Source organism: Micrasema longulum, unplaced genomic scaffold (assembly GCF_059751315.1).
Source record: "Micrasema longulum isolate JH-2025_06_02 unplaced genomic scaffold, ASM5975131v1 h1tg000281l, whole genome shotgun sequence".
NCBI classification, from domain to species: domain Eukaryota; kingdom Metazoa; phylum Arthropoda; class Insecta; order Trichoptera; family Brachycentridae; genus Micrasema; species Micrasema longulum.
The window spans coordinates 1,562,833-1,579,857 of NW_028277485.1; the positions used below are offsets into that span (position 1 = coordinate 1,562,833).

The window sequence follows — 17,025 nt, forward strand, 5'->3', positions numbered from 1 at the left end:
TATGAAATATTTATCAAACAAACAAACAAACCGTCGCGCCGTAGGGGTAGGCAGAGAGGAAATTTATTTTATGTATGCTTTATTAAGTTAGTTCATAACATTAATATCAAACTATCAACATTTATCAAAAACATATTTTTTTAAAATTGATTTTAAATAATATTTCAAGGATTTTAATTTCTTTTGATTCTTTCATGTAACTTTCTGCACAGTTTCAAACCCTTGTAAAAATGAGTCTTGAGACTCTGTTTTTCTCCTCATTGGTAATTTTATTAGTTTCGAGTATTATCCTCATTGCCTTAATCGGTTTTGATTTTTTAAATGTTTTTTTTTTTATTTCTCTTTCATAACATAAAAAAGCATCGATAAACAGTAATTAATAAGTGAGAATATTATTTTTTTATAGATACGTGTTATATCTATCGCATTTCTTAATCTTTCGATAAATGTTATTTTTTGTAGTGGGAATGTGTATAAAAAACTGAAATTCTATCCAAGTAGACTCCGAGATAATTTATATCATCCATGGAATTTCGAGCATCATCAATTGAAATGTTGCACCTTTGGAGTTATGTTTTAATGAGTAATGAGTAGTTAATAAGTAATGAGTAGGTAGTATTTTTAAATATTCATAAATTTTGTTTTTGCGATGTTCAATTTAAATTTATTCCTTCTTAGGATGGATTGCCTTAATATAAAAATAAAAAAATAAAAAAATTTATCTACTTATTTCCTAAATCATAGATAGAACGCCACATCACTCTGTATTTGCATACATACCGCGCTGACTAAACATTCATACATCTTTTCATTCATACATTCATCATTCCGACTTATGAGATGTACGTCGTCAATTATTTGTTGGATTTGGTCATGTCATGTTTTTCTCGGTCTGCCTAGATTTCTGCATCCATAAACATTCGTATTGTGAATCTTTTCAGCCGTTATTTCGTTGTCCATTCGCTCTGCATGTCTAAACCAACGCGCCGCAGAACTCCTTTATTTTGTCGATAATGCTTATCTCAGCCTTACATAATGTACTCGTATGTATGTGTCTCGACATTTGTAAATCGTGCATAATTTTACCACACATGTGCCCAAAAGATCGCATTTTGACATTATTCAGCCTACTTTCTTATAAAGCAATAATTGAATGGCTAATATAAAACGGGGCTTTTTATTGATTATTAATTTATGTTAACAGTCATCTATTAAAATTTTTGTAAATAATTTTTGTGTAAAGTATACGTATGCTATTAGTTCTTAATAATAGTAAAATTACTTTTTAAATTAATATAATTTCTTTAACTTTTTCATTGTAAAGGAACAATAAGAAACCCGCTGACAAGCAGGTTTTGCGGTTTAGTAGGATTCATTATTTTTACTTTTATTTTTTTGTTCATGTTTTACCTTCTTAAATAAAAACAAAAAAGGTAAAACTACGCCTTTACGAAAACGCGCCCACTTGTGACGTCAAGATTCAGTTCCGTCTACAGTGTTCGTTGTTTTTTCTTACTATTTGTATAGGCCGTTATTGTCGCGTGGTTTTTACGAAGGATTTTGACTTGTGAATTATATAATCGTTGAGTATAAGGTATTTATACTATAAAGCATTTATAATATTTTCTTCCAGGCATACATAATATGCGTATGAAATAATATACAACGGTATCTTGATACTAAGTACGTACTGGAATGACAAACCGTAAAAAAAAAAATGCGAATCGGACGTATAAGGGGCGCGGCCAATGCAATGAAGCGTTTTCGCGGGAATTCAAAATTATAAATTTAAACAATTTTGGGTTCGAACTGTCAGTGGGGTCGCAGTGAGTCACATCCTGCTGGAGGGTGTGATTCTATAAAATGCTGCGAACGCCCAGTTGCATTCCACCGGCAACACTACCGACTAGTCCGACTCGTTAGCTTCCCAGCAGAGGTCCGAAACTGTGAGAGTGAATGTTTCAGAAAAAACTTAAAACCCACTTGTTCCCTAAATCATTTGAATAAATTCTTAGCATGTGAGATATTTTTCAATTCAATTTATTTATTTTAAATATAACATATACATTACAAAAATATATTCAATACGTACATATTATAAAAAAGGAAAAAAAATACACGAAAGAGACTCATGTCAAAGGAGTCGAAGAATCCTGCTCCGGAAAACCCCTTCGGATACATGGAACAGATCAATATCCAGAGCGATGTTGTTCAACATAGCGGTAGCTCTTCCAACAGGCATAACCATAGGCAGGTTGGTCCTGAATATCGGAATATGAAACAATCTATGCTGACGCTGTCTTAGGTAATTATCAGGAACATACAAACCAATGCTCATCATAATTTCAGAATTATCGATCATACCGCGCAACAATCGATAAAAATGTGTGGTCAAATACACATTCCTTCTAGTCTCTAAACTGTTGTAGCCAAGCATACCCTGGAGAAACTCGGTCGGGTAGAGCCAAGGATAATACCCGCACTCTCTCATGTAGAGATATCTCAGAAACTTCTTTTGGATTTTCTCTATCATAAGAGAGTACTTCAGTTCATGTGGCCCCCAAATCATCGAGCCACTCTCGAGTCTACTTCGCACCAAGGAGTTGTAAAGAGTTCTCAGTACGCGGGTATTTTCGAAAACCCTGGCAGTACGCAGAACAAATCCTAACATCTTCAATGCATCACCACTGATTGTCTCTATGTGTTCATGAAATGTCAGAGTGCTTACAAATCTAACGCCCAGATCCTTAACATTCGATGTTCGTATCAGATTCTGGTCATTCATTTTGTAGCGAAAAAAAAGAGTTTTTTGGGCCCTAGTAAAGGACGTGACCGAACACTTGGAAACATTAAACCCAAGTTTGTTTCGCCTTCCCCATTCAGATATATTAGATATATCCGCTTGGAGAAGACGAAAATCGTCAGAAGTTGTCACCTTTAAAAACAGTTTTAAGTCATCCGCAAACAACAGAAAACGCGGTGAAAATGTGGTGACAAAGTACATTATTTTTCTTAAATTAAAAAGTTAAAATTAATTTTATATCTTTATATAATTACTTTGTAAAGCGCCCTTGAGGTATTATATTACGAAAATGGCGCTATATAAGTTATCCATAATTATTATTATTATTAAGTTGCAAACCCTGGGCAATGGGAACACACTCATAACGGTGTGATCACAGCAGATAACAAGAGGATGAAAGGCGAGTTTCTGGCGCCTCCAAACCAGAACCAAACAGCTAATAGAAGGTAACCCCGACAGAAAAATCTACCAGAGAAGGCAAAGGTAAACCACTCTGGTCATATTTTCTCAGGAATCACTATGGCGAGTGCATACAATAATCAGCTGTCCTGGCTGCGGAATATGAAAGTAGCACGTCATGAGATCGCCAACGTCGGGAAGACCTGACAATGCACCACAAGAAGAAGAAATTAAATAATATTTTTTATGCTACTAATAGGTAGATACAACCTTTTATTATTTTACGCGAAGTTATTTCATGGACACTTATTCATTCACAATTGTTAAAATAAAAAAGAGTGATATTTTCTTATTTCGGTACAGATAATTTACCTAGTATGTAACTAACACGTACTATGTAACTTCTTCTCAAATCGAGGAAAGCAGGGTATTTGAAATACAAGATGTAAAACTCAACAGGATTCTAGGAAGCAATCTTATAAATTAATAATCGAATGTATAGTATACCCAAACGGGCGCCGTAAGCCAATACCCTCAGGATTGAATATCAAAAATATCACACTGTGGCGGCAGCGGCAGTGATATAATTATTTATTAATTACGAGAATGCGTATTCACGAGACATTCTAGGAAACTTGATTAAAAGTTCCACTTCCGAAGCGTAATTCCTTATGGGAATTGGAAGATACTGAGAAGCCTTTTTAATGAACGTTGTTACAGATATCGGTAAAGCCATAGAGGTCATGTCGACAGGCAATTAGATTGTAATGATTGGCGCAAAATTGAGTTTTAGAAAATAAATGAAAATCGTACAAGAGATGATGTACAATATTTTTATAACTTCATTATGAATATGTGGAGTTTAAACTAATTTAGTTCCTACGTACAATTTTACCTGCTATCCGCTATCTTTATCCATAAAAACCTATTGACGTGGGATTATAGACTAATAAATATATTGATAGCGTAAAATGTATTTTGGAAAGCTGAAAAGTTATTTATTTATTTATTTTACACTTTATATACATATACAATTTATATACATATAAGGGCGGGTATGTTGCCTTAAAGCGATTTCTTCCTGCCTCCCCAAACCGTTTAGGTTGAAAAAATTACAGCTACATGGACAAACAACAAACCATCACGCCGTTTTCCCATAGGAGTAGGCAGAGAAGTTAGAACGCCATATCACTCTATCTTGGCATACAGACCTCGCTTCCTCTACATTCATACATCTTCTCATGCACGCACGCCGATTATTCCTACTTTTGACATGTCCATCTTCAATTATTTGATGGACTTGATCGTGCCATGTCTTTCTCGGTCTTCCTCGTTTTCTGCATCCATCAACATTTGCACATCGTGAATCTTTCGCTGTCCATTCGCTCTACATGTCCAAACAAACGCAGCACCCCTTTCTTGATTCTGTCAATAATACATGTCTCAGCCTAACACACTTCACGGATCTCGACATTTGTGCACCTATCATACATCGTTTCACCACACATTCGCCTGAGGGATCGCATTTCGACAGGATTCAACCTACTTACATCATCATTTTTCCAATTCCATACTTCGCTCCCATACATTGGAGTTGGCACTAGAACTCCGTTGTGAACTGCTAGTTTAGCCTCCTGCGATAAAAATTTGTTTGCCAAAGTAGATTTCAGTGCACCGTTCAGCCTGTTCCCGGCACTCACCCTCCTTTCAATATCTTTCTCGGTCTTTCCATCCCTAGTAAGAGGAGGCAAGAAAAATAGAGGGATGAAAGGGTATGAAAAGGGTTCTCTCGTCACTAGAACAAAGAGATAGTCCGTGTTGTGATAGAGGTTGAAAGAGCTCTCTCAGATAAACAGGTGAAGTGGGATTATTTAAATATTGTGGAGAAGTGATAGAATGTGAATGTTTCCTCTATTCCTGATACTGAGCCAGTGTAGTTGCGTGCGATATTCGGTTATGCGGTCGAATTTGCGAAGATCAAAGACTTAACTTAAGTATCTTATCAAAAGGCAAATATACAAGAACATAATTAAACGGTAGTGTTACTTTAATTATATTTTGAACGCGGGAAAGGGTATATCAAAGAAAAAGAATTAAGCTATTTAGTTCCCGCAATCTCTATTTAGTGGGCTGAGTAGTAAACACAAGAGTCACAGAGTGTCAGTTCGTATTTTGGTTGCGTTTGAGTGAGATAATAACGAATTTACGAAACGAAGGCGTGACATGCTGATCATGCATGCACGATGATCAGAAGAAAAATAGAGTGTCTTCCTGCAATTTTCAAGTGTTCGAAAGGTTTCAGAAAAAAGTATTAACACAAAAATAATACAGTTTTTATTACATACTCCGATATGATAATAACAAAAGTTAAATGGTTTTATTATTTTTTGTTGTTGTTTTTATTGGGATCGATGAATGGTTAGTTTTAAAACATATTTTTATTAATCATCCAGTGATGTGACATTTTGAGTAACCTGACAACCTGTTTTGATACCTGCGGGATAAGCGAAATCCTACTGTAATTATGTGTCGGTGAAGAGGATGACTATAATTACAAGATACGGTACAAGTAGTCCGAGAACGGACATAGCAGCCTCCTATAACGAGCGTCTTGAGGATGCGGCGGTGGACTTGGCTTAGACACGTGCAGAGAATGCCTCAGGAGAACCTAAACCCAAGTTGCCTGTTCCTTAAACCTGCGGGCTCACGCCGTCCTGGACGGCCGTCGATGACGATCTTTCGACTTTATTCGGCGGAACTAAGGGGATTGACGTGGGAGGAGAGAGTGCTGGCTGGCGATAGGGTCTCTTGGAGGCAACTGTTGATGTACACATGCTCCACTTAGGAGCGGATATGGAAAAGAAGAAGAAGAAGATATGATTATCTGTCTCTCAAATAATGTATCAGACTAATTATTAATGCAACACGACTCCTAATTAAAGACGACTTCGCCCATTCGGGATTGCCCTAGAGGAAACACGAAGACGCAGACACTAGCTTAATTGATACAATATCAGGAAAGGATCTCTCGACGGATTCGGACACGTACCGGCTACTTTATGCTAGATATGTCACAGGAAACGTTCGCAATATGGAATAATGCTATGCAACCATCAGGTGTTTGAAGAAACGACACGAGTTCCAGGTACTCTACGATAATACACATTTATTACATTTCAGATTTAGTGGAACCCAATTTTGTACATCTACGGAGATAAACTGTTCCAGAAACAGATTTCAGTCTAGGATTTGATCAAAAACGTAAAAATGTACAGACAACAGCGGCGGAAAACCGCTTATGACCTGTCAGGATATTGCAATAATTATAATTCTGTAAAAAAAATTGGGGCGAATTTAACTCACAAATTCCAAACTTCCAAATTCTAAAAATTTAATACTGATAAAGTAATATACCTAATGCCAAAATGTCTAGCCAATTTCACGACAGATAAACAAATGCCTAGTTACATCAGTAACAAAGATATTATATCTGCTAGAGCTTTCAGTACTGACGTATCTCACTTTCCATAAATTAGCCACTAATGTAATTGTAGACGAAGAACTAAAACTAGTAAAAAATTGTAGTCAACGTGGACATAATACGAGAATATCAGACAAATACCATATACAACTTTCTAAAACAAGACAAGGACAATCAAGACTAATGAACCAGGGACTGAAATTATACAATAAACTACCAGACAAAACTAAACAAAAGACTCAGACAAACTTTACAAAAGATGTAAAAAATATTATTTTGAACAACAGAGTATAAATGAAAAATGTAAATATTATTTTATGTAAAATGAATGTTATAATCCGTAAGGGTTTATAAATAAATTTTCAAATAAAAAAAAAAATATAAAAAAAAGTTAACGTTAGAGGCACATGTCAACTTAATTGTGAAAAAATCATACCAAATGTTAGGTTTCGCTTTACTCTTCCGTATAGGGAGATAATTCAATCATGCGCGCACTCTTAGAATTCTTTACTTTACATATGTTCGAAGTCAATTAGAATTCTCATCTCCCGCTTGGAGCCCTCAATACAAAAAAATACACTAACCGAATTTTATTTATTTATTTATTATCATTATATTACATACACAAAATTATAATTTATGTAAAGTTGCTTTGACTGTCTAACTAGGGCTATTTACCCCGTTCTAAAACAGTCAAAAAAATATAAAAAACAGTAATCAATTTATAGAAACAGTTATAAAGATACAGGACAAAGTGAAAAACAAAGTAAAAAATGGAGTAAAAACATGATAAAAAATGTAGTAAAAACATAGTAAAATTGTAGTAAAAACATAGTAAAATTGTAGTAAAAACATAGTAAAATTGTAGTAAAAACATAGTAAAAATGTAGTAAAAACATAGTAAAAAATGTAGTAAACAAAACGTAGCAAAAAAAATAAATTATTAAAACAAAGTAATAAATGCAGTAAAAACATAAAAACAGAATACATAGTAAGAAACATATTTAAAGTCATAATAAAAAAATGAATGTATGTTGTATAGCAAAAAGCGTATTTAAAGAAAGAAAAGAAAAAAACAGCATATTAAAAAATAAAGTAAAAGATGTGATAAAAATTTTAAAAAATAAATACATAGTTAAAACAAGTTAAAAAGTCATGAGGATCTTAAAAATTAAATCAGCAAAAAAATTAAATCAGCAAAAAACTAAAAATATATATTAACAATTTAAATTAAAACATGTGTTGGCCATCTAACAGCCGCCATTAACCCCTCAGACTCCCTGCGACCAATTTCTCCAAGGAAAGTAGTCAGCAACCTCTTTAGCTTGTGGTTCTTGCAACATTTCCATGACTCTGGCATTATATTATAAAGCTTTTGTCCTATGTAGGAGTATTGTCTCTGTGCTAAGGAAGTTCTAACTATTTGTCGAGAAATCAGATCGTTACTGGAACTCCGAGTCTCATATTGATAGGCAACTGATGGATGTATATCTCTGTTAATGTGAGTGAATTGAATCTATACAATCAAAATTTATATCGTATTGCAATTTTAGACGGTTGACTCATAATACAGGTCCAGATGAATCTACAAACTTACCTAAGCTCCAACTCTCCAAACTTGCGGGAACATGACTGACGCCATTTTTATATTTAAAAGTTTGATTACCATGATAACATGATAGATTGCCCTAAGATTCTAACACTTATTAATTTAGAGTCCCAGTAACGCAGACCAGAAACCAATTCAGAATTCATTTGTAAATATAACCTGCAATATGTGTTATCAGAAATTAAATTGTATTGATATTAATAGCATAACTTTAACTTCCTTTAAAAGTTATGATGTTGCGCCTTGAACCCGCAGCCTATATTATGCAGGTATAATTAAAACGTGATTTTGCTCAAGCCCGGGCGTTCTGCAAACAAAATCTTATAACGCCAAGACAAACAAATGAATCATTAATTCGTGATACACGTATTGATTTGAATATATTGAATATTTGGTAATCTGCGTCAGTGTTATCGATTGACTCCTATTTCAGAAGACAAGATGTTATTACATATTAACTCTCTTCCAAACTAAACAATAGCAGACGTCTGTTCTGCGCTTACTGCTTATTTATGGTGAACATAATATTCTGCAGTATCATCAGCTACCCCGGTATTGTTTATTAAAAAGGAGTGATTGCAGAAACACAATGAGCGGGTATTAACGCAATTGCAAAATTCCAACCACCTCATTATTTAATGGCGCATCCAGCTGACTGACTGGATTGAAAAAGTGAGAAAGCTTTTATAACATACAAAACATTTCCGATGAATGTATATAACAGTGATAAAAAAATAAGGTGAAATTTTTTATAACTTTTAAAATCTTTATTTATTCTTCTTAATATATTTCACCGCCTTCATAGTAATCTCCTCTCGATACAATACACTTATGCCAACGTATTTTCCAACCCCCGAAACAATCGTTAAAGCAGATTTTCGGAATAGCTTTTAAAGCGCGCGGTGATTCAGTTTTTATCTCTCCAATCGTGTCAAAACGGTCCCCGAAGCGGTCTCTTAAGTTTAAGAAGTAGACAGAAGTCAGGCAAATACGATGGTTGTGGAACGATATGAGTAGAATTTTTGGCAAAATGGTCTCGAAGCACCAATGCAGTGTGAGATGGTGCATTATCGCGGTGCTAAAACCAAGAATTGTCTGCCCAAAGTTCTGGACTCTTTTTCCGAATACCTTCACGTAAACGTTGCATAACTCTCAAATAACATTCTTTGTCAAGAGTTTGGCCCGGAGGAAGGAATTCATAATGCACCACATCACAATAATCGAAGAAAACTGTTCACGTTCTTGATTATTGAGAGACTTTGGCGCGTTCTTTTCGGTCTTGACTCACCTATTGATGACACGACGATATTCGCTTGATTGGTCGGTTGTTTTCGGGTCGTATGAAAAAATCCAATTCTCATCTCCAGTTATCATGTATGTCATCTTATCCTGATAGTCGGAAAGCATTGTTTCAAAGACTTCAACGCGACTCTTTTTTTTCCACGATATTTGAGCACCAAATCTTTGATTTCCTTGATGTGTTGTTCATCAGTTGATGTTGATGGTCAGCCAGGGCGATTTTTGTCTTCATCGCTTTCTCTGCCTTCTTCGAATTGTTTATATCACTTGTAAATATTTTTTTGTGACATAATCTGCTCACTGAAGGCGTTCTGCAACATTCTCAACGTTTCTGCAGCAGAAATTTCACTCCGCAAACAAAATTCAATGCAATTTCTTTGCTCAACCAAATCAGACATTGTAAAAATCGCTTAATTAACTTTTTGTGGTTCACAAAACACGTGCGTAACTATTGGACAAATGCAGATATTGACATGAAATTTGTCACAGATGTCAGTGAAGGTACTACTAACCTAAAAAAAAATTCCAAAATCGAAGAGCACGCGTATTTCAAATGATAAATTTTAACTTATTTTGTTATCAATGCAGTACCACGAAAAGGATATTACAATAAATAATTATTGATGAAAATAATAACAAATACTTTCGACAATGTGTTTTAATTTGATTATTCTATATATTTTACATTTTTCTAAATTACTTGATAATAATAACGGGATCCATGCTTTTATGACCCAAGGCCCGTATTACAACGAGAAGTAAACATTTAAGCGTATCTTCAATTTTATCTACAAGGTAAAGTTAAGTTTGCTGTTTGAAAAATATAAGTATTAGTGACCGACCGACGTTCCGGTATCGGTTTCGGCTAGTTTCGGTGGAAAATTGGCTGAAGCTTCGGTACATTTCGGAAACCTGCGGTCAGGATGTGTCGGATTACGCCCGGCTGTATTCGGATACATCTTGTGGCTCGTGACTCCGATTTTATGATTTCTTAACCATAGTTAGTAGTTCTGAGATTTTTTATGTTTCAATTTTTGTAATTCTTTCAGTCAGTAAGTTAAAGTTCTTACAGCGTATAATGAAGAACTGTTACATATATTATATTTATAACATAACAACCTTAGAGTAACAATACGCCACTGGCTAATAGTCACCCATACGGACAAAAACCATCATATGATTATCAACCACGAAGTTAGCTACAGTTTACATCAATACAACGGGCCATAGGTAAGTGTACTCAGGTCGAGAATTGCTGCGAGAAGTCTGATACACGTGTGTTGTGAAACTAAAAATTAAACCAACATTTTGGTACGCTTTTGTTCTTTGTAATAATCTAAAGAGCTTCTCAGGCGAATTATTACTCTGAAATAACAACGAACCAAAAAGCGCTAAAATTAAACTAATTTGGTAATTAAATTCATGACTTTTATTTCATTCTGTATAAAAATTAATTAAAAAGAACACTTATTTATATGAACACGTAAGGTTTAACAATAAAAGACGCATACTTTTAAGCGTTTTAAAGTGAAGGTATCGGCCGAAACTAGAGCAGAAGCTGAAATTTAGTTTCGGTTTTGACTGAAAATCTTGTTTCGGTCGATTACTAATGAGTTTACAATTTTTTACAGGTTACCGACGAAGAAACTTTAAATTGTGTACATATAGATAGTACATACTTGATACCGTCTCGATATATACCGATGAAGATAGCATTTGTAATTGCGACCCAGCTATGAAGAGGTGTAACATTCATTTTAAATATGATTAAATTGAGCAAATTATTAATATTCCTTCCACACCATTGTACTGCAAAATAATCTTACATATATTAATACAACATTCTCACGGCGAATTAAAAGGAAAATAATTTTGTTGCACGCATTGTTTGAAAATAAACACCTACTTAATTATTGTTAATTTATAATAAAACTCCCATCAATTTATTATAAGCGTTACAAAATATTCCACTTCAATCATTGAAGATTTTCGCAAATAGAAGTCTGATATAAAATCTTCTTGCAATTTGATATAATTAACACTGTAAACTCTAACCATACAAAGTACACAATTTACATGTACATGATATGGATTTTTTTTTTTAATTCATTAAAAGTCAGAACAAATAGGCCATTGGCCTCATATAGTTAGGGATACGTTATTATATTTTTTGTAATATCAATCATCATTACATGTTTGCTCCCTAGTTGGGGTATATGGTATCTACAAAGAGCCTCCATGCATCTCTATCGGCTGCCAACTCCTTCACGTCCTCCCAAGTCAGGTTCTCGTGCCGAAGTTCCGACATAAACTGCCGACGAACAGTCAGCGGTGGACGTCCAGGACGTCGAGAACCTGATGCCTTGTAAAGTAGGCAAGCGTGGTTAAGTCTCTCCGGAGGCATCCGCAGTATATGGCCTAGCCGACCGTATCGCCTTCGCTTGAAGACAGTCGTCACCGGAGTTTGCTGCGTCCGTTCTCTTATTACTTCATTCCCACCGCACATTTGAGATTCTTCTGAGACACCTATTCTCAAAACTAAGAATGTTGGTGTTTTGGGCCCTAGGGAGGGGCCACAATTCGCATCCGTAGAGGAGAACAGGTGCTACGCAAGCGTTATATAGGCGGTATTTTTGTTATAAATAAATAACAAATACATATAAATAATATTTTAAGTTTGTCCGAATTTTTGTAGACAAGGACTGTATTCAACTCCCTGGGGAGCTGTTAATATTAACATATTACAACAGAGATAAAGAAAATTTTAGATAAGGTATTATGTATTACTACACTGGCTCAGTATCAGGCATAGAAGAAACATTCACATTCTATCACTTCTTTACAATATTTTAAATAATCCCACTTCGTCTGTTTATCTGAGAGAGCTCATCCAACCTCTTTCACAACACGGACTATCTCTTCGTTCTAGTAACGAGAGAACCCTTTTAATACCCTGTCATCGCTCTAATTTTTTTGCCTCCTCTTTCACAGTAGTAGCCGCTCGATTGTGGAATAATCTACCTAGTATCTAGTAAAGTGTTATTTTTTTTATACATATATTTATTTTTGTTAATCTTTGCTTTTAATTTTTGTATAAAATTGTAAGATTCAATATGTCCTTGTATTTATAATTTTCTCAAACTGAACGGTTTGGGTACGTAGGAAGAAATTGCCTTAAGGCAATATACCCGCCCTTATATGTATATTTATTGTTTATGTATATAAAGTGTCAAATAAATATGTAAGTCTAGGCATCTAAAACGCTTATGACCTGTCATTGGCTGGTTTAAGTGGCCACATTCACCATTCTGCAAATATTTGAACATCTACAAAATTCCTTTTATTCTTTCATATGTTGATGTTTGTGAAGTTAAAGAGCTGAAACCTTTATGTATGCGGGTGAGATTCAGCTAATTGAATTATTAAACCTATATACTAGGCAATGCCAGAATTTTTTTTTTCTTTTTCCATACTTTTTCATGTAAAAAAAAAGTTTTCGTTCTGCCAAGATAAAATAAGATCTGCCAAGTTAAAGGAGAGTCGTAATTTTTCTCAGGGGAATATGGTGTTTAGTGCGCCTAATAATACTAGGAATAGATAATCATGCCCAGAAAAAAAAACAGTTTCTCATTCAATAGTAACTAGTAAACCGGAACAAATTAGTAAATTGGAAAGGAAATTGAAGCTGTGCCGTGTTATAGAAATTTACTACGGAATTTGATCCGTTTTGGGGTTTTATTTGAGGAATTACGTATTTAAAGTGAAATTACTTATATTTATTGGTAAATACAAAATGGCCGATTTCATACGCATCGAAATTCGCACGTCACGGTAAAATTAGGGTGGATTAATATTTATAATATTATTATAATTTTTTTAGTGGCTTAGAAATCGAGTAGATGTCGGCCTCATGCTGTCTGTATTGGTTAGTGACAGTAGTTAACCTTCCATTAAATAATAAAAACAATTTATTATAATACAATAAAAATAAATCCACCCTATATAATTTCATCGAACTGAGTGAATTTAAACGATCGTGTAAAATGGGCCAAAGTCGTATCCCAGCGCCAAAGGCATATAATTCCAGAAAATATATGTAATACGCAAACAGACAATGTGAACTAGCTAAGTGTACGCTTCATTATTCCTTAATAATTTCTAAGTCTCTTTTGAGATACCTGTCTATCTATATACGTTTTTCAGGATAATAGGTGAAATAATTCGATATAATCTCACTAGTGAAGGTTTCATCTCTTCGCTACATAAAAATCGACGGATGGAAGAATTGAAGAAAGACCGATGTTTAAACATAAGCAGGATGGTGATTTTTAAATAGCGTGTCAAAGATCACTTAAACCATTTAGGCAATTATGACATGTCATGCCTAAACATCTCAATTATTATTTTTTTAAATATCTACATTTAATTTATTTTTTCAAATATAAAAAAAAATAAATAAAATACAAAGGTTTCAAACACTTTGGTTACATAAAGGCAAGATTACTATTCTTGCGATCTAATGTTGCAGTGAGTGAAAAACCTTTAAAAAATATATTCGTCAACTTTGTCCTGAATCGAATCCGAGACGCCAAGTAGAGAAGCAAATGGGCTAACAAATACACATATTTAATTGTGAAATTCAATGGTTTAATAACGCTTTTCTATTTCAACACATTCCAATTAAATAATTGAATGTTAAGATCGCTATGATCGTAGAAGAACGACGCATGTGATTTTTTTCCAATTTACTTTAGAGCGGTTTAAAAAAATTGACACTTGATGTAACAACTTGTATAATATATAATTTGATTTTATGTTAGTTGTATATATTTAAGTTTTTCAAACCTACAATATAAGGCTGTTATACAACCTTTTCAAGATCAAATATAAAAGAAAGTCAATGTCGCATTCATTGCACATCCGTCGTTCTACGATCACGATGAGATAAATGTTATTTAAATTATTGTGAAGGTAAATTTGACTCGTTTGATACAGCCACGCCAAGTGATTCAGACAATTTACTCTTTTAAATAACTAGACGATAAGGTGGACCTTTTTATTAAAGGATAGCAAATAGAAAAAGCTGAACCTCCTTACGCTTAACTAAGAAACAATCTGATGCCATCTATTTGCAAGACAACAAATTATATGGTACGTTACGCACGATTTCTAAAAACATCTTGATTGACAAATAATTGCCGGTTTTTTCACGGCAGCATTTATTTTTAAAAAATACTTTTTATCGGTCGATATGACAATGTCGGTCACGACGAAACCTTGATGCTGGTAAAAATTGTCAAGTGGTTAAACAATTCAATACTAAATACATTTAATAAGTTGGTGAAAGATGTAAGGGATGCTGCGTCTATCGCATGGTTTCGTAAAATGGCGATGCTTTTCATTAAAAACGAAAACAAAATATATAAAGCTAGTGCTATCAGAAAGCGTCAAAATAAATAAAATACTATTCATAATAAGAAAACAATAATTAATGACCAAATAAACAATATTTCTTTTAGTCCTCTCCTATCTTACTTCGAAAATAATGATATCAAATTACCACTCGTGTAAGGAAAAAACGACTTGATTTATTGGGTCCACGTGTAGTATTTAGTGAACATGATAGAAATAAAAAAAGGAATCAATTCATTAGTTACGTAAACCTTGACGAAGAAGCTTGTTTGCTTTGAAACTGGTCGGTGAAAAATAAAAATTAGTGGTTAAAAACACAGTTGTTTTATTTATTTTATTATAATTATTTTTGTTTGTAATATTTATTAGTTAGGGAATAACTAGTTGTTAAAAATATTTAAATAAAGACGTTGCATTACAAAGCTAAAAACACTATAACATTGAACATTAGTAGTGATGCGTATCCCGATGAATAATAATCAATAATCATTCATAATAAATTAAGCGGGAATATTGCGAACCCATCATAAAATGAAACAATACGGACCAAAATGGACACCAGGTCATTGGAACAATAGGCATCATTCCCCCTCTTGCTAATTACACGTGGGCATCTACTATCTTCCGGGAATTCGCAAGCAGTCTGTTAGCCACATGTGCGGCAGTAAGTACCTACAATCGACGAAAGCCGCTTTTTTGATATTTTTATTTATTTTGCTAACCATGGTGTTGAAATAGTGCTAATTATTTCAAACTAATTTTTTTCCGTGCCTGATTATTTCACAACGGAACAACTGATTAAGGATGTAATCATATTGTTCTGTTTTAATATAGTCTATTGTCGATTTATTAGATTACCATTACCCATTACGTAACACTAATCGTTACGGCGAGTTCCCTTTTAGCCTAGCATCAGTTTCTACGTCTTCAATTAAAATCGTAAAATGACTTACCTAAGGTCCTGAAGCAGAGCCTCTCCATGGGCAATTGCTGTAGCGCAAGCATCAAGACTGGAATCTCTGTGCTGGGCACACTGCTCCAAGAGACGCTCCACCCCGTCCAGGCCTTCACCCAAGCAACCACCTTCCTCGCCGTTCAAGTCGCTGCCTAACTCCGGACGAAGAGACTCTACCCACGTACTGAGCTGATAACAAATCAAATACACGTACTATAATTTCATAATAACAACATCATTTACAACAAAATGCCACAAAATGTCCACATATTTCTTATCCGCTCCCTAGTTGAATCGTATTGTGTAAGAAGAACGGTCTCCTAGCTTCCTATTAGTTGTCAACTTTTGTGCGAGTACAAACATGAACTATGTCCTCGGCAGGTATCCTCAACATAACGTTACCCAGCTGAGAACAACATAAGTCTGCAGGCTATTTATTGAAATTGAATCCTCCAACAAGGTAGCGGACATAGGTTATGTGTGTCATGCATGTTCATCGTTAGGACAAACCTCTTTTTCGTGGGTGTAGAAAAGCACGGCCAGGTCAAGGCGTTGCCTTCTCTGGTCCACTCGGGAAGCGAAGGCTGACACGTGAGCTTCCAACTCTCGCGCTACGGAGTAAACTCCTTCAGCGTCACATTCCCCAGTCTGGGCTAACTCCTCGGCTGCAGCCAACAACTTCTCTGCATTCGTGTAAGTGTTCTAGAACAATAAGAAATAAACTAAATCAATATTACAATATTTTGAGTTTGTACGAGTACAAAGGTTTCTAGACAAAAGACTGGTATCACCCGCTAGAGAGTCATTAAGATTAACAAATTACAATAGGGATAGAGAACACTTTAGAGAAGGGAACAAGGTTTCGCCTCATTAACTTCACTAAAATCAACAGACAGAACTATTTGAACCGGGTTGCAGTTTCGTGGCTAGTGTCGCGGACTCACGGATCAGAGGTCAGAGCGCACACCGCTCTACCACAACTTGGTTCCGATTTTCTAATAGTGAGTTATTTACAACTCGTTGAAAACGGCCCCCAAAATTGAAATGCTTGGGTAACATAAGAACGC

General features: G+C 34.7%; 1 protein-coding gene across 7 annotated transcripts in view; it reads right to left on the reverse strand.

The window, feature by feature from the left end:
* Window positions 1–17,025, reverse strand: part of trio (trio Rho guanine nucleotide exchange factor) — a 492,673-nt gene that overhangs the window by 420,515 nt on the left and 55,133 nt on the right. For all 7 annotated transcript variants that reach the window (XM_088224402.1, XM_088224401.1, XM_088224400.1 and 4 more), the window contains 2 exons: window positions 16,469–16,660; window positions 15,957–16,147 (listed from right to left, as the gene is read on the reverse strand). In XM_088224402.1, coding sequence (XP_088080528.1) covers window positions 15,957–16,147; window positions 16,469–16,660 — 383 coding nt within the window. The remainder of the gene's footprint in view (window positions 1–15,956; window positions 16,148–16,468; window positions 16,661–17,025) is intronic.